At 55.9% G+C, this 20,272-nt stretch overlaps 8 protein-coding genes across 8 annotated transcripts; 5 read left to right on the forward strand and 3 right to left on the reverse strand.

Moving 5' to 3' along the window:
* Positions 1-2,333: 2,333 nt before the first annotated feature.
* Positions 2,334-4,171, forward strand: VTJ04DRAFT_10173 (uncharacterized protein; the record flags this gene model as incomplete). The annotated part of the gene is made up of 3 exons (XM_069357884.1): positions 2,334-2,627; positions 2,680-2,805; positions 2,858-4,171. 3 exons carry the CDS (start codon positions 2,334-2,336, stop codon positions 4,169-4,171), a joined length of 1,734 nt encoding a protein of 577 aa, XP_069214908.1.
* A 5-nt stretch (positions 4,172-4,176) lies between these two features.
* VTJ04DRAFT_10174 (uncharacterized protein) lies at positions 4,177-4,401 on the reverse strand (the record flags this gene model as incomplete). The annotated part of the gene is made up of 1 exon (XM_069357885.1): positions 4,177-4,401. The coding sequence occupies one exon, from the start codon at positions 4,399-4,401 to the stop codon at positions 4,177-4,179; it is 225 nt and encodes a 74-aa protein (XP_069214909.1).
* Positions 4,402-5,431: 1,030 nt separating this feature from the next.
* VTJ04DRAFT_10175 (uncharacterized protein) lies at positions 5,432-6,329 on the forward strand (the record flags this gene model as incomplete). The annotated part of the gene is made up of 2 exons (XM_069357886.1): positions 5,432-5,539; positions 5,604-6,329. The coding sequence occupies 2 exons, from the start codon at positions 5,432-5,434 to the stop codon at positions 6,327-6,329; spliced, it is 834 nt and encodes a 277-aa protein (XP_069214910.1).
* Positions 6,330-11,233: 4,904 nt separating this feature from the next.
* VTJ04DRAFT_10176 (uncharacterized protein) lies at positions 11,234-12,551 on the forward strand (the record flags this gene model as incomplete). The annotated part of the gene is made up of 3 exons (XM_069357887.1): positions 11,234-11,349; positions 11,562-12,044; positions 12,125-12,551. The coding sequence occupies 3 exons, from the start codon at positions 11,234-11,236 to the stop codon at positions 12,549-12,551; spliced, it is 1,026 nt and encodes a 341-aa protein (XP_069214911.1).
* Positions 12,552-12,928: 377 nt separating this feature from the next.
* On the reverse strand, positions 12,929-14,247 carry VTJ04DRAFT_10177 (uncharacterized protein; the record flags this gene model as incomplete). Its single annotated transcript, XM_069357888.1, has 2 exons — positions 12,929-13,141; positions 13,198-14,247. The coding sequence occupies 2 exons, from the start codon at positions 14,245-14,247 to the stop codon at positions 12,929-12,931; spliced, it is 1,263 nt and encodes a 420-aa protein (XP_069214912.1).
* A 569-nt stretch (positions 14,248-14,816) lies between these two features.
* Positions 14,817-16,265, reverse strand: VTJ04DRAFT_10178 (uncharacterized protein; the record flags this gene model as incomplete). Its single annotated transcript, XM_069357889.1, has 5 exons — positions 14,817-14,863; positions 14,917-15,407; positions 15,475-15,690; positions 15,745-15,853; positions 15,902-16,265. The coding sequence occupies 5 exons, from the start codon at positions 16,263-16,265 to the stop codon at positions 14,817-14,819; spliced, it is 1,227 nt and encodes a 408-aa protein (XP_069214913.1).
* A 1,509-nt stretch (positions 16,266-17,774) lies between these two features.
* On the forward strand, positions 17,775-18,969 carry VTJ04DRAFT_10179 (uncharacterized protein; the record flags this gene model as incomplete). The annotated part of the gene is made up of 2 exons (XM_069357890.1): positions 17,775-17,836; positions 18,738-18,969. The coding sequence occupies 2 exons, from the start codon at positions 17,775-17,777 to the stop codon at positions 18,967-18,969; spliced, it is 294 nt and encodes a 97-aa protein (XP_069214914.1).
* Positions 18,970-19,092: 123 nt separating this feature from the next.
* VTJ04DRAFT_10180 (uncharacterized protein) lies at positions 19,093-20,021 on the forward strand (the record flags this gene model as incomplete). The annotated part of the gene is made up of 4 exons (XM_069357892.1): positions 19,093-19,214; positions 19,281-19,703; positions 19,768-19,858; positions 19,932-20,021. 4 exons carry the CDS (start codon positions 19,093-19,095, stop codon positions 20,019-20,021), a joined length of 726 nt encoding a protein of 241 aa, XP_069214915.1.
* Between the last annotated feature and the right edge of the window lie 251 nt (positions 20,022-20,272).

The raw sequence follows: 20,272 nt of genomic DNA on the forward strand, positions 1-20,272 counted from the left end.
GGCGTTTTCTTTCGCTTCTTGTGTATACTTTTTCTCACTACCGCCTGCATGGCGTTCTTTCTTTATCTCTTCTTTCCTTTGTTCATTATGGGGTTGGGTCGTGGCATGGTTCTCCCGTCTGGTTACGGGATCATGAGAATGAACCGTTGCCTGCATACCTTGGAGTTTGGGCTTTTGTGTTTTCTTCTCGGGACGGACGGGACTCGGGACTCGGAACTCGGTCGGGCGGCGCGTATAAACTGTTCAATGACATGAAGGGTAAACAGAACGACACGCATACCTATCTCTGGGTTTGGGATGGAGACCTGGTTGACTTGAAGTCAGGGTCGTTTCTAGGCTGGCGTCTTTTCCTTTTTCCTTTTTTATTCTCGGATACCCTTAGTGTTGTTCAACCCACCGCAAGGTTGGATTACCTACAAGCAGACAGACGGATAGTCTGCTTTCTCAAGCATGATCACTCACCTATGGAGGATAAACATGGCATTGCTGCGAGGCATTATCATCATACGAGAGCATAGCTTACATAGCATGAAACACTCACCTAGGTACTTACATACCTAAGTAATGATGATTCGATCTTAGAGGTCACCTCTCTCATGCTGACTGGCCTCTTTGGCTTTCTCGTGATGTGGTTGCTGATGATAAATGTGGTGGTGACGCAGACTCAGGGGTTGTGTTGTACAACCCGTATGTGAACCAGCATCCGCGCGTTGGTTTTTACCTAGACATACATGCGTCCATGCATCCATAGCTGACATACTTGGTAGTTCGTGGTAATCGTGGACGAGGCAGCCAGTAGTACTCCGTAGTTCGTATCGCGACGCGGTTTCACGGCTCCGAGAATAGAATGCTGCGTCTTACATACCAACGCCAGGTAGCGCAGGCAGGCATTGGACTCAAGTTGTGTGACTTGACACGGAGGATTTTTACTCCTTACGTAGTCGTCATCGGTCCCCTGAGAATTAAAGTAGTCTCGTCCGATCCCTGGGTAGCCCGACTCCAGGCCCGACGGCAGTGATCTCTCTCTCTCTCTCTCTCTCTCCACCCGATCCATCCCCCTTTTTCGGGCCAGCCCGGCATAGCAAACCTTGCAGCACACGGCTCTGGCCGCCCAACTTTCTCCTGGTCTCCCCCACTCTCAATCAACGTTTGACTTGATCAAGGCTATCCCAGACATCCTAGAGTTGAGGCATTGATGTGAGGTTTTCGTCGTCTACGGATCCTGGGCTGCGAGGTGGTGCTGTAATTTTGTAATTTCCCTAATTTTTTTTTTTGTTCTTGCATGAGAGAGTTTTGGTTGCTCGGGAATCGAATTTTTCTTCCTGATGGAGCCTGTCGATAAATACTATTACCTATGGCGTGCTGGTGGAGGAGGGCGTGGAGCGGCGGTGTGTGTTGGCTGGGCTGGGTGGCGAGGGAGCGTCAGGAACAGGAATGGTTGGAGATTCGTCAGGTGTGTAGTGGTTAGTTTTGAGTCGGGTCATGGCCGTTCGTCGGGTGTGTCTTGCTTTGTCTTAGACTTCAGTGGGACTTGTTTTTGATGCGGATTCGAGACGGGATGAAATGAGGGGTATGACCAGAGTTCATTGTTGTACGTTTGAACTCAATGCTCGAGAGGACGTCGGGTCTGATATATGTCTTCACAATCTTATCACCGCCGCCATGTCTGTCTGTTGATTGATGGCGGCAGGAAAAATCCAAACCCAGCGACGGCCACAGCTGGACAGGGGTCTCGTCCCCGCTAGGTCGTGGCAGGTGCCCCGCAGTGGCGGGTCTGAATCCTTTACGTCATAGGCTGGCTGCAGGGGCGATCGTCACAGGGATGCTCCTGATTGGCTTCGCTGCGTCTTGGCTCCCGGCTCAAGAGATCCAGGCCGGGAGTGTGCTGTCTTCATGCCATTCTGCGCTCGCTCGCTCGAGCCGAAAAAAGCACGGATCCATCCGCGGATGATGGCTGGCGCGGTCCATAAGGAGGCCGGCGTGCATAGATAATGGGAGACACCCCGTCCAATTCTCCTTCGGTTTTGCTGATTTGTCTTGTTTTCTGTCGTCTTGCTGTCGATCGGTCAATCAATCACCGGTTTTTGAGCTGAGTTGCGGAGCCATTGGGTTGATGTGAGTTGTTGCCCAATCTGTTGTGTGCGCGACAGCTGAGTTGGCGACGCCGAGGTGTCTCGAGCTGAGATGTCTGGGGTCGTCCGACTCCCCAGTGGCGAGTTGCGCATTTATCTATCTCTCTGTTCTGCTCGTCGAGCTGACATCGACCTTGACCTCGGACAGATCACCACTCCAGCCATCTCAATTGGACAAATTCCCATTGCACATCCGTCACAATGAAGCGCTTCGCCAGCCTCCGCAAGGAGAAGAAGAAGTCGGTCGACGTCTCGCCTCTCCCTACGACCGCCGAGGCCCCTGAGAAGGCTGCTGAGAAGTCGGCTGCTGCTGCTCCGACACCTGCTCCCGCTGCCGCTCCGGCTGTCGAGAAAGCGGCTGCTGCTCCCGCTGCTGCTGCTGCTGCTGCCCCCGCTGCCGCGTCGCCTACCGCCTCTCAGGCCACACCCGCGAGGCACGAAACCATCACTAGCGTCGCCAGCGACGAGGCTGTCCCTGAGGAGGATCCCAGCACCGTACGTCCCTGACCCTGCCTATTTGCGACGAGCAAGACGCTGACAGCGACAGACCGCCGACCTCCTCGCCCAAAGGCTTTCGGCCTGGAAGCACGCCGTCGAGTACCTCCAGGAATACGTCGAGGCTGTTGAGAAGATCCACAAGTCTCAGGCGAAGGAGTATGAGAAGGTTTTGAAGGTAGGATTGACCTCGAGTTGCGTGGTTCATGGCCGTTTACTGACCCCGACAGACCATCTCCAAGCCCCTTAAGCATGGGCAGCACTTCGACCAGAGCCTTGGCGGCATCGCCGGCTTCTTCGAGAACATGCGCGTCAACACTCAGGCCCTGATCAACACCAACCTCGAGACCGAGAAGAACATCAAGGGCACCGCCCTGCCCATCATCGAGCGCCTGCACAAGGAGATCAAGCACAAGGCCAAGGAGATCGCCCACAACGCCGAGAAGGGCGCCAAGGAGGTCGAGAAGGCCCGCAACACCACGCAGAAGCACATTGAGCTGCTCGGCCAGCACACCGCCTCCTTCGAGTCGGCCGGCGGCAAGATCACGGCCCACGAGGATCCTTACGTCATCTCCCGCGGCGTCCTGCATCGTCTGAGCAAGCAGGTCATCGAGGAGAACAACCACCATAACGACCTTGTCGCCGTGCAGGAGAACTTTGAGACCTTCGAGAAGCACATCATCCAGGTCCTGCACGAAGCCATGGAGACCTTCACCAACCTGACAGGAGGCCAGGCCGCCAAGGTCCAAGCGCTGCACGCCGACATGCTCTCCGCCGCGCAGCGCATCCCGCCCGAGTTCGAATGGAAGGCTTTCGTCCAGCGCTCCGCCAGCATGCTCGCCGACCCGAACGCGGCCCCGCGCACCGTCGAGGCCATCCAGTTCCCCAACATGTCCCACCCCTCCACCAAGCCCCTCATCGAGGGCTCCCTCGAGCGCAAGTCCCGCAACAAGCTCTCCTTCGGCTACGCCACGGGCTACTACGTCGTCACTCCGGCCAAGTACCTGCACGAGTTCAAGGACGACGACAACGTGCGCAAGGATCCCGTGCCCGAACTGAGCATCTACCTGCCGGACGCCATCATCAGCGCGCCGCACGAGAACAAGTTCACCGTCAAGGGCAAGGACCGGGCCGGCGGTCTCAGCAGCAAGCTGGCGGGCACTTCGGAGCTGAACTTCAAGGCGCATTCGCCTGCTGAGGCGAAGAAATGGTTCGATGTGATCATGCAGGTCACCGGTGCCGCGCCGGCGCCCGCGGTGGTCTCCGAGAGCGAGCCGACCAGCCCGGTTGCCGCGCCTGCTGCTGCTGCTGCGCCGGCGGAGGAGAAGAAGACAGAGGAAAAGCCTGCAGAGGAGAAGAAGGTGGAGGAGAAGCCTGCCGCCTCTCCTGCTGCCGAGCCGCAGCCTCAGGAGACGGGCGTCACGACGGCTGCTGCTCCGGCGGAGGAGAAGCCTGCCGCTGCCGCGGCGGCGCCGGCGGAGGAGAAGAAGAAGGTTGAGGCTGCGGCTCCGGCTGCGGCTCCGGCTGCTGAAGCCAAGGCTTGAACTGGTCAATGATATGGATTAATAGCGCAGACGGGTCGTGGTGCCGGCATGCTCTTTGTTGCCCATGATACCCCGAAATTCTTTGGATACCACGTTTGGGTGATCCCTGCGGATGTTTTGGTCTTGATATCCATGGTTTTGGTACTACGACGTATACCCTGGAGGGTTAATTTAGTTTTGAGTACTAGTTGCTGTATAATCCTTGTGCTCTGGGGTGCTTTCGTTGTCATGGGATAACGTGGTATGGTGTCTCTGGTCACCAGACTCTGGTGTTTGATCATGATGAACACGATGGCGCCATTCCTCCTGTTCGTATTTCTCCATGGTCTTGCTCCGCCGTTGCTTTCCAGTCACCTCAACCGTCCGACCACACTTCTCCAGTCCCACGACTCCAGCAAGCATATCGACCAAGTCAGAATTCTTGCGCGGTGGCCCGTCAAACCGCTTCTCGTCAATTAATACCTCAAGAGTCCAGAGCATCAACTTGGTGCCGATGGCTGCTGCCGATGGTCTTAGATCGTGGAGGTGATCGGTGGTTGGAGTAAAGTTATTAAGCTGCGCCGGGACCACGGCCCTTCCCGCAATATTGAGCAGCTTCGGACCCGCTATGAGATCATGGCGCTCGGGCGAGACCTCCCCGATCTACCTTCTAGGTAATTGTTGCGGGAACCCAAACACCACAAGGCGCGAACCCTAACGGTTTCTATCATGTCAGGGGCCGCGGCGTGCTATTGGAACGGATGGCGGATGCCCGTGAAACCGGGAGCAGGGCACGTGGGGATAGTATCCTCAGTGCCATTTCAATATCAATATCAATGCCTCCTCGCGATGCGCGCGCTTGGCACCGCTACGCCGTTGCGATCCAAATTACCCGGCACGGCAATAGTGAAGGGGTTTCCAGGATCCCGGGTGCGCAACAATTCAAGATGGGCAAAGCCGGTTAATATATGTTAGTTAAAGACGTTAAACGCCCCGCTGCCGATTGCTATGTAGATCCGGGGATTTGCTGTAACCGCGCCATTCACATGGGCAACTGCCGGCGCTTGATGCCGGCTGTTACAGGTGATGATGTAGCATCCAAGGACGGATGTTAATACTGCTAGGGATCGAGTAGTTTCGTGGAGTTATGATGAGCAGATCTGGACGACGAGGAGTATATAAAGCCCGAGCTACCATGCCTTCTACCCCTGGACCTCACCAAGGCGCTCACGACCAAGTAGTCAGAGTCTCCCGCCCAGCAGCAACACCTAGCTCGCCATCATGAAGACCACGACCCTGACGACCGCCCTCGCCTACGTGGCCGCGGCCGTGGCCAAGCCTCTCGAGCCGCGTCAAGGCACTCCGGGCTCTGGCCCCTTTGCTCCGGCTGTACGTCCTCTCCCACATCCAATCCTCTCCACCCCAGAGAAACAGACCAGCTAACTCCTCCCAGGGGTGGTACACCGTCGGCCAGCTTCCTCGCCACACCATCTACGCCCCGCGCAACACGCCCCAGGACGCCAAGCTCCCCGTCCTCCTCTGGGGCAACGGCGCTTGCTCGGCCGACGGTCTCAGCGCGGTCAACTTCCTCTCGCAGATCGCCTCGCACGGCGTGCTGGTCATCTCGCAGGGCACACCGTGGGGCCAGGGCAGCACGACCGGCCAGCAGATGCGCGACGCGCTCAACTTCATCACGTCCCCGCAGGCGCGCAACGTCAACGCCGACTTTGCCAAGGTGGACTCCTCGCGGATCCTGGCCGCGGGCTTCTCGTGCGGCGGCATCGAGGCGTACGAGCAGATCTGGGACGACCGCGTCTTCGGCGTCGGCATCTGGAACTCGGGCCTGCTCAACAACTACGAGCAGGCGCGCAACTTCCGCAAGCCCGTCTTCTTCTTCCTCGGCGGACCGTCCGACATCGCCTACCAGAACGGCGAGCGCGACTACAACTACATGCAGCCCGGCGTGCCCAAGTGGAAGGGCAACCTCAACGTCGGCCACGGCGGTACCTATGGCGACTACAACGGCGGCAAGTTCGGCACGGCGGCCAGCTACTGGGTCGAGTGGCTGCTCCGGGGCAACGAGACGGCCAAGTCGTTCTTCACCCAGGGCGGCGCGCAGCGGGATGGTTGGCAGGTGGTGTTTGCGGATCTGGATCGGATTCAGGTCAACCCGATTTAAGGGCCATAGATTGGAGGGGGGTGGTGGTTAGGAGATGGAAAATGGAGAGAGGCTGGCTAGGTAGTTGGTTCCGGACCCATCTTGAAGGGATTGCGATGTTGGGATCGGAAATGAATCGACTTCTGTTTGGTTGTGGATATTCTGTACATAGCCCTGGACATTCTCGGGACGTGAGGTCCTCTGTTCAGGGGGCCTTCAACATCCGGTCACATAACACGTGCCGTCGAGCACACTTTGCAAGCCTTTGCCTGCCGGACCCCAATGTTCATCGGTATGTCGTCACTTCATGCTGTGAAACTATAGGCATGAATCCAGGGCTGCCCGAAACGCGGCTCCTAGCCATCCAGGTCAAGCTTTGACGTTCAGGAGCGGCTCAGGGGTATTTCCCATATCCGATGCCGAGGAACCGGTCACGGGAACTCAGCACTTACCCGGTCTGATGGGACGCAGCGGCTTCTACAAGGTCAGTGGCTGATGATGTACTGCTTGGGATGTTGTCTTACCAAGGGGAAGCCAATGGACGATGGTGGGTGACACATAGATTCATATTGAGGGCACGTCTTGGGGCGTCATTGTCAATCTATGACACTAGGCATTGGGTATAGACGGCATCGACTCTTCTAGCCTTCACCACTGCCATACTCCACGAAGGAATCCGGATACCTTGCCCGACGATATCCTCAACTCCATCTTTCTGGCCACTTACATGTCAACTCATCCAGGTCATTGCCCAAGTCAGTCAGCCTCGCTCGCCCGCCCGCGGCCACAAACCGTGACCAACAAAGTCCCCAGACTACGTGTCATCGGGACGAAAGGCTCCCTGAAGACACCCAAACCATACATCATCCGTCCTCCTGACTCCTCCCGTCGAGTTAGGGAGGCTAAGGCCTCACCGGCTCCCGTCTCATACCACACCGGCCCTGAGCAGAGCCTGGCACGCCCGGTGCCAGACAGATAACGTCTCCCAGGGTGCTCGGGATGCTGAACTCGGACGTGACAACCGGAACTGGACCCGAAGCTGGACCTAACATTGTTGATGGCTGCGATAAAAAGGTTAACGGCGGCTAAGGCGGCGGGACGCGCTTCGGGTCGGGTCGTACGGTACACCTACGTACAGGGGAATATGTAAGGTAGGAAGCCAGAAGGGGTGAAAAGGGGCGATGTGCATTCCGAAGGAGGATGGCTACAGTTCGGAATGTTATGCCTGTTGCACTCAATCTCGACACACCGGTGGGCCGCTGAGAACGCCAGGGTTAGAGTCGGAGGGGAGAAGATCACTGGTTTGCTATTGCTGGGCCCTAGTTTGGGTTGTCGGGTGTGATTGGCATGGTTTATGCACAGACATACAGACATAGATGGAACCCGAGTGTCGGGATGTCATGCCGGGTCGTCTTGAAGAGGGAGACTGCGAACAGATCACAGGAAGTCAACTCTACAGCTATAAGCCACATTACCCGACCTCTCCCAGCTAGGAGACGAGACGAAGCCGCTGTGACGAACTATCCATTCATTGACAGCCAAACAATCCCATTGTTCGGCTACCTGCATCAAGAAGCATTGACAGCGCAGACCGGGAGACCGGGAACAATAGCGGCCAGTCAATGAATGGACTTGACTCGTTCTCTTGCCCGGGTTGCTCTGCTTGAGGTGTGTGTGTGTGGCATCCTATTGCTGTGAAGACGACCAGTTCGCCCCTCCATCACGGGTACCGACAGCTGTGGCACAATGGGGCGCGGTCTCGGTCGAGCGAAGCCGGGTGTGCCCGGAAGATGCTGGAAGGACTTGACCTGGACCTGAGATTGAGGCAGTCCGAGGGTTTGGGATTCAACCCGGGAGATGGGACGGAATTGGTAAGTTGGAGATGGCGAAAGTCAACGCCATGCCATTTGGGTTGGTGACGTGGAATTTGGGCTTCCTCACTACGATATTAACCATAAGAAAAGAAGATTGAACGACCAGAGAGCTCACACCAAAAGATATACAGGGCTCTCTGTTGTGTAATCGTGTGGCAATCCCCTGTACGACGGAGCAAGGTCCCGATGCTGTTCCCCGCATCAGTCAAAAGGAACACAGCGTCAGCTCCCGCAGCTCGAGGTACCAGCTCAGGCAGCCACTGGGGACACGGAATAGCTTTGGCTTCAGATAATTGCACTTTTTCTCTTCATCCCAAATCGACACAATGATCTGAGCTCGATCCCCTGCCTGCCGAGTGATAGATGACAGGACACATCATCAAGTGAGGTACACGTATTGGATGGCTTCACACCCCCTTTATTCACACCGGTCTGGCTGAACAACTCCCAGCTCCGATTCCAGACTGTTCGAACCAATTTGGTAGGCAAATAATGAACAAGACCAGCGCCTCTGTGTCACTTCGTTCATGACGAGAATATGCGACCCGATGTATGACCCCCTCCATCAACGTTGACAACGTCATCCGCGGATATCTAATTCTCCTGACGTGACGCCCGCGTCGGAGCCAGCGCAGCTGGGCGCGGGGCGCGGGTTGAGCGCGCGGAGGTAGAGCGGGGAAGGAGAGAAGGCTGTGGGCAACGACTGGGCAAAGCAGAAGGCGAATCGCTGCGAGGCCGCGGCCGATGGCCGGCCTTGGCCTGACCATCGAGACCTACATTCCTATTTTTCCTGACATATGGACGGACATACTTCATGTTGGGCTCGGCCGCGGACTACATGCCTTGTCTGTTGTCCTTCGTATATCCCATTTGGTAGTGTTCATCGGGCTGAGTTCTGACCACCATGAACTGTCATGGAGGGAGGTTGCGAGCCTGGTCTGGTTTGAAGCGACCCGGGGGTGTTGTCCAGTTGGCAATGGAGGGTGGCGGAAGCAGAGAGGAGAGACCTTTGCCCACCTCTCAGAAGTACCTGGTATTCGTTCGGGCAAGGTAACCGTCGATCTTGGGGAAATTGATCGCCGTTGGGCTTCCATGTCCCCTACCTAGCGGAACTACCCCACGTTCCCCCATCTTGGATGCCGTGTCCGCGCGTTAGTGTATGTGTGTTCATACATGTCAGTGCCTCAAACATCCTGTCGCAGGCTCTTGTGCAGAAGCAGCCGCAGCGCCATCCCCCACCACCCCCGGAAAATGTAACCTCGGTCGAATTTGGAATGCAGCAATATCAGATCCAAACGCATCGTCTAGAACCTCCTATGCCTCTCTTGGTCTTGTGCAGTCCAAATTTCCGGGTGTTGTGCCCGGTCGGGGAGGGGGGAAAGGGATGGCGAGGCTTGTTTCGAGGCTGGTTCTGAGGCTGCGATCCAGTTGTCCCATACCTATGGATGCCATCAACGAAACAACCAGGCTGCACGGAATACTTGTAGTGAAGAGGAGGGCTGGGTCGACTACCTCCTGACAATGCCCTTCGTCCTCTTCCTCACCCTCCAAAATCCATCCTTCCAAGAAGCCGACAACCGACAACAGCCCTGCTCTGCATGCACACGGGCAGGGCGCTCTAACACGTGGTCAGCCTGTTCACCAAAGCGCCCGAATGAGATGAAACCGGTCTGCTGCGGATCTCGGAAGAGGGGGAGGTGGGAGGTGATGTAGGTCCTGTGCTTCCTGCGCCTTGCTGGGCCATTGAGAGTTCGACCTCGGAGCTCGTGGATGGGAGCGCTGAGGCTTGGGGCGTGACCAGCTGCCGTGTTGGGCGGTGGAAGGGGGGGTGTAGTGTAAAATCCACGTAGTAGGTGGGATTTGGTGGGGGAGACTTGGCTTGGAGAAAAAAAGGGGAGGCATTTTCGCGGGGATGAGGAGTTCGATGAATCAAAGAAAAGCCTCTCAGAAGGATGATACTAGGTACCTGACCTGATGTTGGTTCCCGATACCGGGAGAGCTAAGCTAAGCCGAGTGTGCAGACATGACCTACATTGCAATCGGAAAGTGAAATTAGGTCCATCGAGGCTCAAGTCTTCGGTCTTCGGTACAGCAGATAAATACAACCAGATCGAACGCCTTGCTCTCGCCCCGGAACACAGCCTTGTCTGACGCCTCGGAACAAAATCGTGGCTGAGGATGGCTGTTCATCACACCCGTTTCAAGTGCCGCTCGCATCGACTATTCCCAGCTCACTGTTCTTTTTTTTTCTTGTTGCCGCCCGTGCCGGTCTGGCTGGGAGAATGAGCGTGTGTAACTCTCACTTCATCGAGTCCTTCAGTTCAGACATGAGGACACCTTGGCGGAGTTGGTGTCTACAGCCCCGACATGACTTGCAAGGGTAGCTCTGTCCATTCAATGACGACGCCATCTGCAAGCCGACATCTCGGGCTGCCAGCTTTTCCGTGTCCTCGGTTCTGGATGCGACCCATAGGGTTAGCCTCATGTGGTTGGTCGCCTTGCCCGCGGGTCCTGAGGAGGAACGCCAGCGCAGCGATGCCGGGCGTACCATGGCAGATCGCCGGTGGGTGTACATGCCTTCGGACGAGGCTTGAAATCGGGTCGTTGGGTTTGGTGCTGGCGCCTCCATACTTTGTATACACATCGCAGGTAGCCTTGAGGATGGAGGACTCGTGGGTATATCATGATGGAGAATCCACCGTCTTGCTTCTCGTTTCCTCGGTGTGTTGGTGTTGTAGCGATGATCAGGCCTGCTACTTGCCTCCTCATCCTTCGTCCTCTACAACCCAATCACCCCTTACGTTGACCCTTACGTTTACTTGCTCGGTCTCAATTGCCTTGGCGCATTGGCCTTAGAACTTCAAACAGTTCCTCGTTAGCCTTCGGGCTCTCTGCGCGACCGCTGTCTTATACGTTATCATCGTTACTATCTACGTTCTACGTTTTCCTCTCGGGCTCTGCCCCATACGTTGTTTCTCGAAATAAGTTCTACGTTCATTTCTCAATCAAAATACGTTTCTCTCGCTCTCGTTACGTTTCACTCTGAACATCATGACCAAACAATGGGACAAGTACCGCGATATCATTGTCGCCGAGTACAAGCATCTTAACAAACCGCTGCGCGAGGTCCAGCGTGTTATGCTGCAGAGATATGGCTTCAGGGCGTCGTACGTGTGAACCGTGATTCCGCCGTTCCCTCGGACGTTGGGTTGCTGGAAGAGAGAACAACCCAACAAGCCAGCGAACGAGGGAGCAAACCCCAGAAAAAGAGCACCATCATATCCACTATACACAGCCCCTCCCACCGTCCAAGACTCACGAACCCTCCCACCCGTGCGTACTATTATACCCACCATATCTAACCTCCCCTCTCCAACAGCACCCGAGCATACCGCTCCCGCTTCGACCGTTGGGGCATCCACAAATACTCTCGCCGCCGCCGGCTGCGCACCATGAGCCTGCTCCGGCGGTGCTCCGACTCGGATGTCGTCGACGTGGAAAAGTACGAGCACGACCACGAGCACGACCACGCCCTGATGCGTCACAACAGCGCCCTGGACGTCTACCACTCGCCAGGCCGGCACAGCAACAGCAGCAGCAGCGGCTGTTCGGACGCAGAAGACGACGAGGTGGACGTGAAGCCGTATCTGCGCCTGCAGGAGCAGGCTCAGCACCAAGACGGCCGCGAGGGCAAACACGTCTCCTACCACCCGAGCAACAGCAGCAGCGCGGGTGGTAGCGTTCTGTCCATCCTCGCACCGCCGAATAGCCTGCCCACGCCGCCGCATTTGGGATTGACTACGTCGCCGGGAAGCATCAGCTCGCCGACGTTGGCTATGGCTGGGAACAGCTACACTCGCAGGTAGACTCAGGCCTCCCCTTGCTCCTGTCTCAAGCCAATCCAGCAGCACTTAGGTAGCCATGAATTAACCAACTTCCTAGCACACTCACCCTCGCCAAAACCGACTTCCCCTACACCCCCACCACCCCGTCTCCCAGCCCCATCATCAGTCCCGGCCCCGGAGGCGGGAACAATCACGAGTTCCCTCTCACCCACCACTTCAGCGGCATCTTCTCCAGCCCAGCACAGAACCATCACCACCATCATCACCACCACTCCATCCCCGGTTGGAACTCCGGTGGTGGCGGACCAGGAGGAGCCGGAAGCTATCGATCCCACTTCCGCGACCTGCTTGCCGGCAGTGGCGGCGGTGGTGGCGGCGGCGGCGGATCACCCCCGACCTCTCCCGAGGCGGGCGGGACTTCGCTTTCCTTGCCTGGCATCCAGGCTGCGGCAGGGTATCATCATCATCACCATCACCAACATGGGGGGTATCACCACCATGTCCCGCTCGGGCTGGGGATTTGATCGTCGGCAGGCAGGATGGGGGATGGTAAAAAGGTAGGTTGGCGGTTGTGTGATGAGTCTTTCTTTTTTGAACGTTGGGAGGTTGTGGTTAATAAAAGGGGGTTGAATCACGGACATCAAATCGCGAGGATTCGTGATGGGGCTCGTGACAGTTGAGTGGGGGGTGGAAGCCAATACCCCGAGCGTGGTTGTGATGGTTGTCTGTAAAAGACAGCTACGGCATGAGCCGATAGGTTCCACGTTCGGTGGACGGCGAGAAAACACGTTTTGGACAGCGTCCTTTGGGGAGTGGATCGGCCATCATGAATACGTTATTAACAGTCAGCTTTGCTTTTTTTTGTCTGCTTGTGTTGTCTGGGGAGGCTTTATTCATCGTTTTAGGGAATTTCCTCCATCCTTCGTCGACCATCTTCTCTTTCCTTTTTAATGTTCCTAGCTTTCCCGATGAGAATGCTAGATTCGTCGTCGTCTTCCTCAGGCTCAATATCAGATGTGTCGTCAATGCCGCCCTCCTTCTCTGCCAGCTGCTGTGCCCGCTGGATTTTGCGAAGTATCACCTCATCGAGGTAGAGATCTACAACCCGGAGTTCCTGTGATGTGTTAGTATGCGAGATGAAAACACGGTCGTAAGCAGAAGTGTCCATACCTTGGTGCAAACAGGGCACTTCGCTTTCCCCCCGCTCTGCCTGATAAACTCGATGATGGCCGACTTCTCAAACGTGTGCTTGCACTTGTGGTTGCTGTACGGCTCCTTCATGGTCTGCAGCGACAGCGGGCATTTGAGGTCGATGATCTCGCGCTCAATGATCAAATCGTCGTCCCCGGCGGTGGCCGCGGCGTCTTTGTTGGGCCTGCCGTGCTCGTCGAACCAGGTTGACGGATCAGGCAGCGGAACGCCGTCATCGTGGTGCAGGGCTTCATGCCACATCCTCTTGAATAAGATGTAATCGTTGTTTTGTGCATACCGCTGGAGCGCGGTCAAGGTTGCGTACTCGTCGGCCTTTTCCTTGCGGGCCGTCTCCAGAAGCTCCTTGATGTTCTTCATGGGCGGGGCGTTTGCTTGCTGCTCGGCGTTGTCGTCTTCCTCATCCTCGACGTCCTCTTCTTCGGCCTCGTCATCGTCATCATCATCACCCACCACCCGCCGACGTGGGGCCCTCTCTTTCCTCGGCCTCGATGGCCCCTGCGCCGGCTGTTGTTGCGGTTGCGCCTCCACGCCCTCGACCACCTTCTTCAACACCTCGGGCAAATCCTGGAGCTCGGCATGGTAGTCGATAACCTTGCGCATAGCCTCCTCAGAGGCGTCGGTCAGCTCAGCGACGCTGGTCTCAAGCTCGGCAAAGTATTCTTGGTAAGAAAGTTCGGGCTCGTCGGGTTCTTGTTCGCCGCGCTCCTGGCGCTTCTTGGTCAGATTGGCCAGGGTGTTTCTCCTGGCAGCAAGGGTTTCGTTGATCTCGGCGATCACGGCGGTAAGGTACTTCTTGGAGCTTTCGAGGTGTTTTTCATAGTGCTGCCGCGAGCTGTCTGTCCGGGAATTGCGAGTGAGGTCTGCGATGGCCTTTTTGGTCTTTTCGTCCATGGGATGCATGGGCGGTTCGTAGGTTGGCAGCTCCAGAGGAGCCCCGGAGGGGCGTTCCGCCCGGGAGCGGCTTGGGGTCTGTCTGGCCCGGTGGGCGTTTTGCAGAAGGATCGGCATAGTGGGCTGGGGGAGAGCGGGTTAGGGGGTTGGAATGGAGGTAATGAATATCCGGGTGTCGAATTGAAAGAAAGGGTCAATGAACCTGTAGTCTTTGTCTTGGGCGAAGAGGCCAAAGGCTGTTCGTTCCCATGCAATGGCGGGAATGGAGGGGAAGATGGAAGACGCGTTTGTATGTACAAGGGGACGCGGACGCGGTCAGAGTGATTGAAAGTGGGGCAGCTGCAAGGGACACGAATGGGTCCCGTTCCGCCCCCGCCGTCCGATCGCAGTGGATCCAGCCGCGGGCCTTCCGGGACCCACCAAATGCCGGGCGGGGACGGAAAACACGACTGCGAGACAATGTCCGAGCCGACCAGCTCAGTTACATGGACCTTACACAATTCCAGACTGCGTACACCTTTCCAGATATACCGGTTTCATTGTGGTATGGGTACAGGGCTCTGATGGAATGTTAGTCGGACAGCTGCTTGGACCGGCCATGCTGTCTGGTTTTTTTCTCTTTCCTTTCTGTTCTTGCTTTCCAAACACTTCGACACCAAAATTAAGGATGTCCTCATCCAATCCATCTACGTCAGTCTCAGCGTCGATCCTATCGGCCCAAACCTGATATTGGCTACCGCGATCAGTCAGCAAATCTCCCTCACAAGTTCGGAGGGGTATACCCACAAAAAACAACATAATTCCCACCTCCGATATGATCCTCCAGCTCAATCTCACTCGGCGCTCCCGCCGTCATTTCGCATTCACCATCTACCAGTCCTGTCGCTGCCGAGTCTCGCCAGAGCACATTCGCATGGTAGTCATCCCACACCGCCATGGCCAACACCATAGGCTGGGAGAGCGTGTTGCCAAGTTGCTTGGGATTAGATTGTTCGGCAACGATCTCGGAAACACCCAGTCCGTCTTGGACATACACCCGCTGGATCTCGGCCAGGGTATTGTTGGGACCCGGCACGAACCGAGTCACGACCGTCAGCCTGCGCGTCGAGTCGATGATGTGCCCCCGGCTAGGGCCGTAGAGGCTGCTCCGGAACGTGATGGCATTTTCATCGCAGCCCTTGATGGCAGTGTTGCACCCATCATTGCCTTCGCATGTGCCCTGGCCGCTGGTTCGACATGACTGTGCGGAGAATGTGGTCGAAACGACATTTCCATGCCTGGTAACCGGTCAGAACTGGATGCCAACTACAGCGAAGATCCAACATGGCACGCAGACGGACGTACCAGACATCTATCTCGGCGCAGCACGAGCCATCCCGGCCCGTCCTGACACCTTGACTGCCGAGATTGGCCTCGCCATTGACAAACCTGGCCCCCCGCGGACACCGAGCATCGCAATACCCTGTGCCATACTTGGCCCCGGCTTTGTTGCCCGGGTACTTTGCCATGCCACCGTCCTCGTCCATGGCCACAAAGTAGAGAGCCCCGTTCATCTCGCACCTGTTGGGCCGTTTGTCAGCCCTGGACCGGTAACTGTGCCTGCTCGTCACATACCCGAGTCTGGAAGTGTCGACGTCAAACGTAAGCTCGTTGCCAAGGAGGCTGAATGTCTGGTACTTGGTCGGAGTGGCCATCAGGTACATGCGGGATCCGATGTTGACGGCTTTGGTGGTCAGCGTCGTTTCCATCTGGTGACGGGAGGTAAACACACCCTCATCCCCTGCGTTCGTAAACTCGAGCATCACCGAGTCTCTGCAGGTAAAGACCCCAAATCTCTCTGCATAGTTATCCACCCCATCCAGGGCGCAACGGTCCGCACAGCCCCGGCCATCCGTGCAAACGGCAGAATTCCAACCACTGGAGGGGCTGTAACAGTCGTCGTAGGTTTCCCTGTCGTAGGTCCAGCGCCAGTTCGAGTCGATCGTGAGTTCACCTTCGAGAGTCAAACACGTGCCGGGAGAGATGCAGTGCTTCCAGGCTAGTTTGGGGTGTCTTTCTGTAGTGACTGTGCCTGCTTGTTGGGCGGCTCCCAGACCTGGGAGGCTGGGAAGGGCGAGGAGGAGGAGGAGGAGCATTTAGAGGGAAAAACATCGGGGCTGCAGGAAGGCAGAGAATCCAGATGTCCTGGTTTGGGTTGACTCGAGAGCGCCAGGAGTATTTCCCCAGGCCCGTCTACCCCGAGATGACACCGGTTGTTGTCTCACCCAAATTATCCAGCACCTCTCTAGGGAGACAAAGTTCGGAAACCCCGTCATCGTTCTCCCAGGAAGCGAGGAAGACAGACAGACCATTATGAGGAAGAGCATCAGCTACCTCTGCCGCCCGTTCACTACCTCCCTGTCCGGCGTAGATCTATGGAGGCCGGACATGGTGCTGGCACTGTATTCCCGTCATGGCAAACCGCACGTAAAGAAATTGTCCCTGACGGGCCGTTTGACTCCAGCCCTAACCAGGCATAAAAGGAACGGAGATACCACGATGTTTACCCTTTCTCCCCTGAGCCCAACATCCCTGGCGTTCCCCAGATTCCGGGGTGGTTTAACCGCAGCCCGCGTCCCATGAGCGCGGCATATCGCCACATAATTATAGATCTCAACAAACACGCGAGGTCCCTGTTTGGCATAACAAACTGAAGGCTCAGATCCCCAACCCTTTGGGGTATCCTTTACCTCAACCTCTCCTATTGCAGCGCTAGTGGATGACCCCCTTTCTACCCGCCCCATACCCCAGCGGGTGGACTGGCGGCTGCTAAGTTGCCAGACCCGCACCCACGCGGCTGGGTCCCGCGGGATACCAGACGCGGTACGTACCTATGGGCGCCGGCTAAAGGAGGGATTCTCGAAGACGAGCGGCATGGTACTTGGGAGAGAGCTGTGCCGTGTTCGGAACAGGGATTGAGGGTGTCAAACCCTGACGGCAGTGAAATTTTGGAGGCGGTTGAAACAAGGCGAGGATCGACAACTTGGCACAGAGCCTCACTCTCTTGGCTGGTATCATAGCGTGGGACAAGTTCCGGGAAGACAGCTTGTGTTGGAGGCAATCCATATGAACCTGTGATACCAAGCAAAGCCGCCAAGTTCTTGGGGAGTGATGCTGCTTGAGCCAGCTACCAGTCGGATGCGTGAGAGACCTGGCATTCATCACGAACTCCCACTTACAATGCCCATCATTTTCCAGGTCTCCAGATGAGCCACATTCCACGGATATGGTCCGCTCCGTTCCGTTGTCGCATTGTTTATAGGCGGGCAAATGGCAACTCGGAATACCTCAGAACTGTTTGTCGGAGGTATATTAACCGCCGTGCCAACTTTAGGCATCTCGTAGCCCTGATCAGCCTCATGGGGCAGAGCAGCATATTAGCCGGCACACTGACTTCAGCCTCGCAGGCACATGACTTGAAACTAGATATACTTGGCCACAGTAGTTGGCGTTGTCTCAGTCGTATGATCCATTACATAGTTAGAATTGGGAACAAAAAAGAAAGAAAAGAAAGAAAAGAAAAAGAAAAGGTCGAAACCGAAAAGAAAAGAAAGAATAAGAAACAGAAGGACAAGAAGTCCAAGAAGCAGGACAAAAACTTCCAGATGACCGAGATGACCGACATCATTCTCGAGACCCAGGCCGACGAAGCTAAGATCAAGACCAAGCAAGACCATTGAGGAGAACAATGTCGAGGAACCGTCGACTCCCCCTTCTCTCCTCATCGACAAAATGTAAAAGAGAAGAAAGAGTAAGACAAAGAAAAATGAAGGGAAAGAAGAACACTTAACACGGAAGGAGTCCTTAAGTACGGCGCTGAGCACGATCAACTCGGCGCCGGAATAGTCTGTGCTGGCCATGGTTATTATTGGTAGGGAGGTCCAAGGTTTCAAGGCTTTGGGCAGGAATATTAGAGAGGGTAACATCTCCACGCTGATGTTGATGCCGTGTGCCTCGTCCGTCCCCGTGATTCAAAGGCTCAATGTCTCCACGACTTCAACCTTGACGCAGTGCAGAAGAGTTAATACCTATGGAGTAATTCATGGCAGGGGTCGGCACGATTCCTTGTAAGCTTCGGAACGACAAAATAGTCCAAGCCAAGCTTACCTTGTTAACGCCAGTGGTTGTCCAGAAACGTATGAAAGACCAAGAGCAGTATTTATTTGATCAAAGAGAGAATATGGGTTGCTGGTGGAACAGTGTTATGGAAGGCTAACGAGAGGTTATATAAGACAAAAGAAGAGGCATAGGGTCATTCCTTCCTGGGGGACCTGACGATGACCTGTACTTTCGAGATCCTGTGAGAAACGCTGTCTGGGTAACCAGAGCAGAATGTGCAACCAGGTTAGACTATTAGCCCGCGCTGTCCCTAAGTGTTCGTAGTAGTAGGGTGAGCATTAAGGAAGGAGTCACAGCCACTATTCACCGTCAGGTACTTCTAAGACAGGACTTTATCAGTACAGGGGTTGTGTTCTTCCTTGTGTGAAGCTTGCCATCTCAAAAGCATTACTGCTGTGAAAAGCTACTATTGCGAAGGGCTCAGTATCGCAAAGAAAGTCGTGATTCAGAGGCGGGCATACCATGCTCCACCGCGATAACCGCCTCCGCCTTGACGACCACATCCACTACGAGGTCCTCTTCGATGGCCAGCGAAGACAACACCAGCCCTTGATTGTTGCCTGCCGCGACAACCTCCGCGACGACCTCCGCGACGACCCCCGCGATGATGGCCACGATGTCTCGGCGAAGATGATACCATCCCCTGATCGTTGCCTGTCAGGCATAATGGCGGGGGCGTAAACGTCGCGGAGATGAAGTCAAGGAACGAGGATCTAGGCCGGGCCCGGACAGAAATTCCTCTGTTCCCCTCCTCCCACTTCCCTTTAACATTTCGTCAACAAAAGCGACAAAATCCTGCTCACAATGCCACCTCCGAGGCCTTACGTCGGTGGGACGGCGGCCCAGAAATCGGTCAAAAGGGCCAACAGGCTCAAAGAATCGATCAAGCGGATTTCCGAGAGCAAGAGCTCGGAAGAGCCAGTAAAGTGAGTATTATTGCTTTCGTCGCAACCTCAAAAGGTCGGGACCTAATTTCTTGCTGGCGTCGTCAGAACTAAACCCATATCTGACTTGAGCGAACCGACTGGGCTTTCGCCGCCGCTCAGTCGCTCGGGGTCAACCGAAGTCAGTCCCCGCGAACAGGAAACTCCAGCGGTTGGTCCCTCGGAGTCGACCAAAGCAATAAGCCATGGACAACAAGAGACCCCAAGGGCCGGTCCCTTCGGCTCGACGAAACTCAAGCATGGACACCGAGATACTCCACCGACGCTGATAACAGACGAGGAGTTCGAGGCACATTCGGAAAAGGTCTTGGCCACCTGGGCCAACTTCGACAACGAGAAGGACCCGGTTTGCACCGAATGCCTCAGGTCCGCGCTCAAGTATGAGTGGTCTGGAGCATGCAAGGCTGTTCCTGGCCAAGCAGCATGCGAGCGGTGCATCAATCTCGGTTTTGAGAACGAGTGCTGCCCAGTGTAAGCCATCTTGTTTGTCGAACACGTTGAGAAGCGATACAGAGTCCTGACAGCCATTTATTAGGCCGGCCGTCATGGCCAAGGAATCCAAGACGTTCCTCCGTCAGCACCGGGTCAATTACTGCCTCTACAGTCACCTCCTCAGTCCAAAGAAGGTAGTGCCTTGTCTCCTTGTGTGAGAGTTACTTGACACTCTTTTTGGAACGCTGCTGACACACATCTATCTAGATTGCTCCATCCCAGGAGGACCGGCACGCCTTGTTGTTCTATCTTGCCACCGGAGAGAACATAAGGACCCGGCGCAGACAGCTCCACTAAACGGAATGACCAAGGGCTACACTACGTTGTCCTCGTGTCCCTGTTACGCCCGCCAGGGACAAAGAAATGGGTTGATTGTTGGTGGCTTTTCCGGTCCTAGTTGCGATCCGCAGCATCATGCGGTTAGAATATGACTGGAACGGGGTTTCTTCCTCTCAGCCTCGAGTGTCAGGGCTGAACCGTAAGCAGCACAGAACGGAGATGGGGATAACCTCAGGGCAATGGACTTGGTCTTAATGGGAGCCCGAGTT

Source organism: Mycothermus thermophilus, assembly GCF_041956435.1.
Source record: "Mycothermus thermophilus strain CBS 625.91 unplaced genomic scaffold VTJ04scaffold_7, whole genome shotgun sequence".
Lineage (NCBI taxonomy): Eukaryota > Fungi > Ascomycota > Sordariomycetes > Sordariales > Chaetomiaceae > Mycothermus > Mycothermus thermophilus.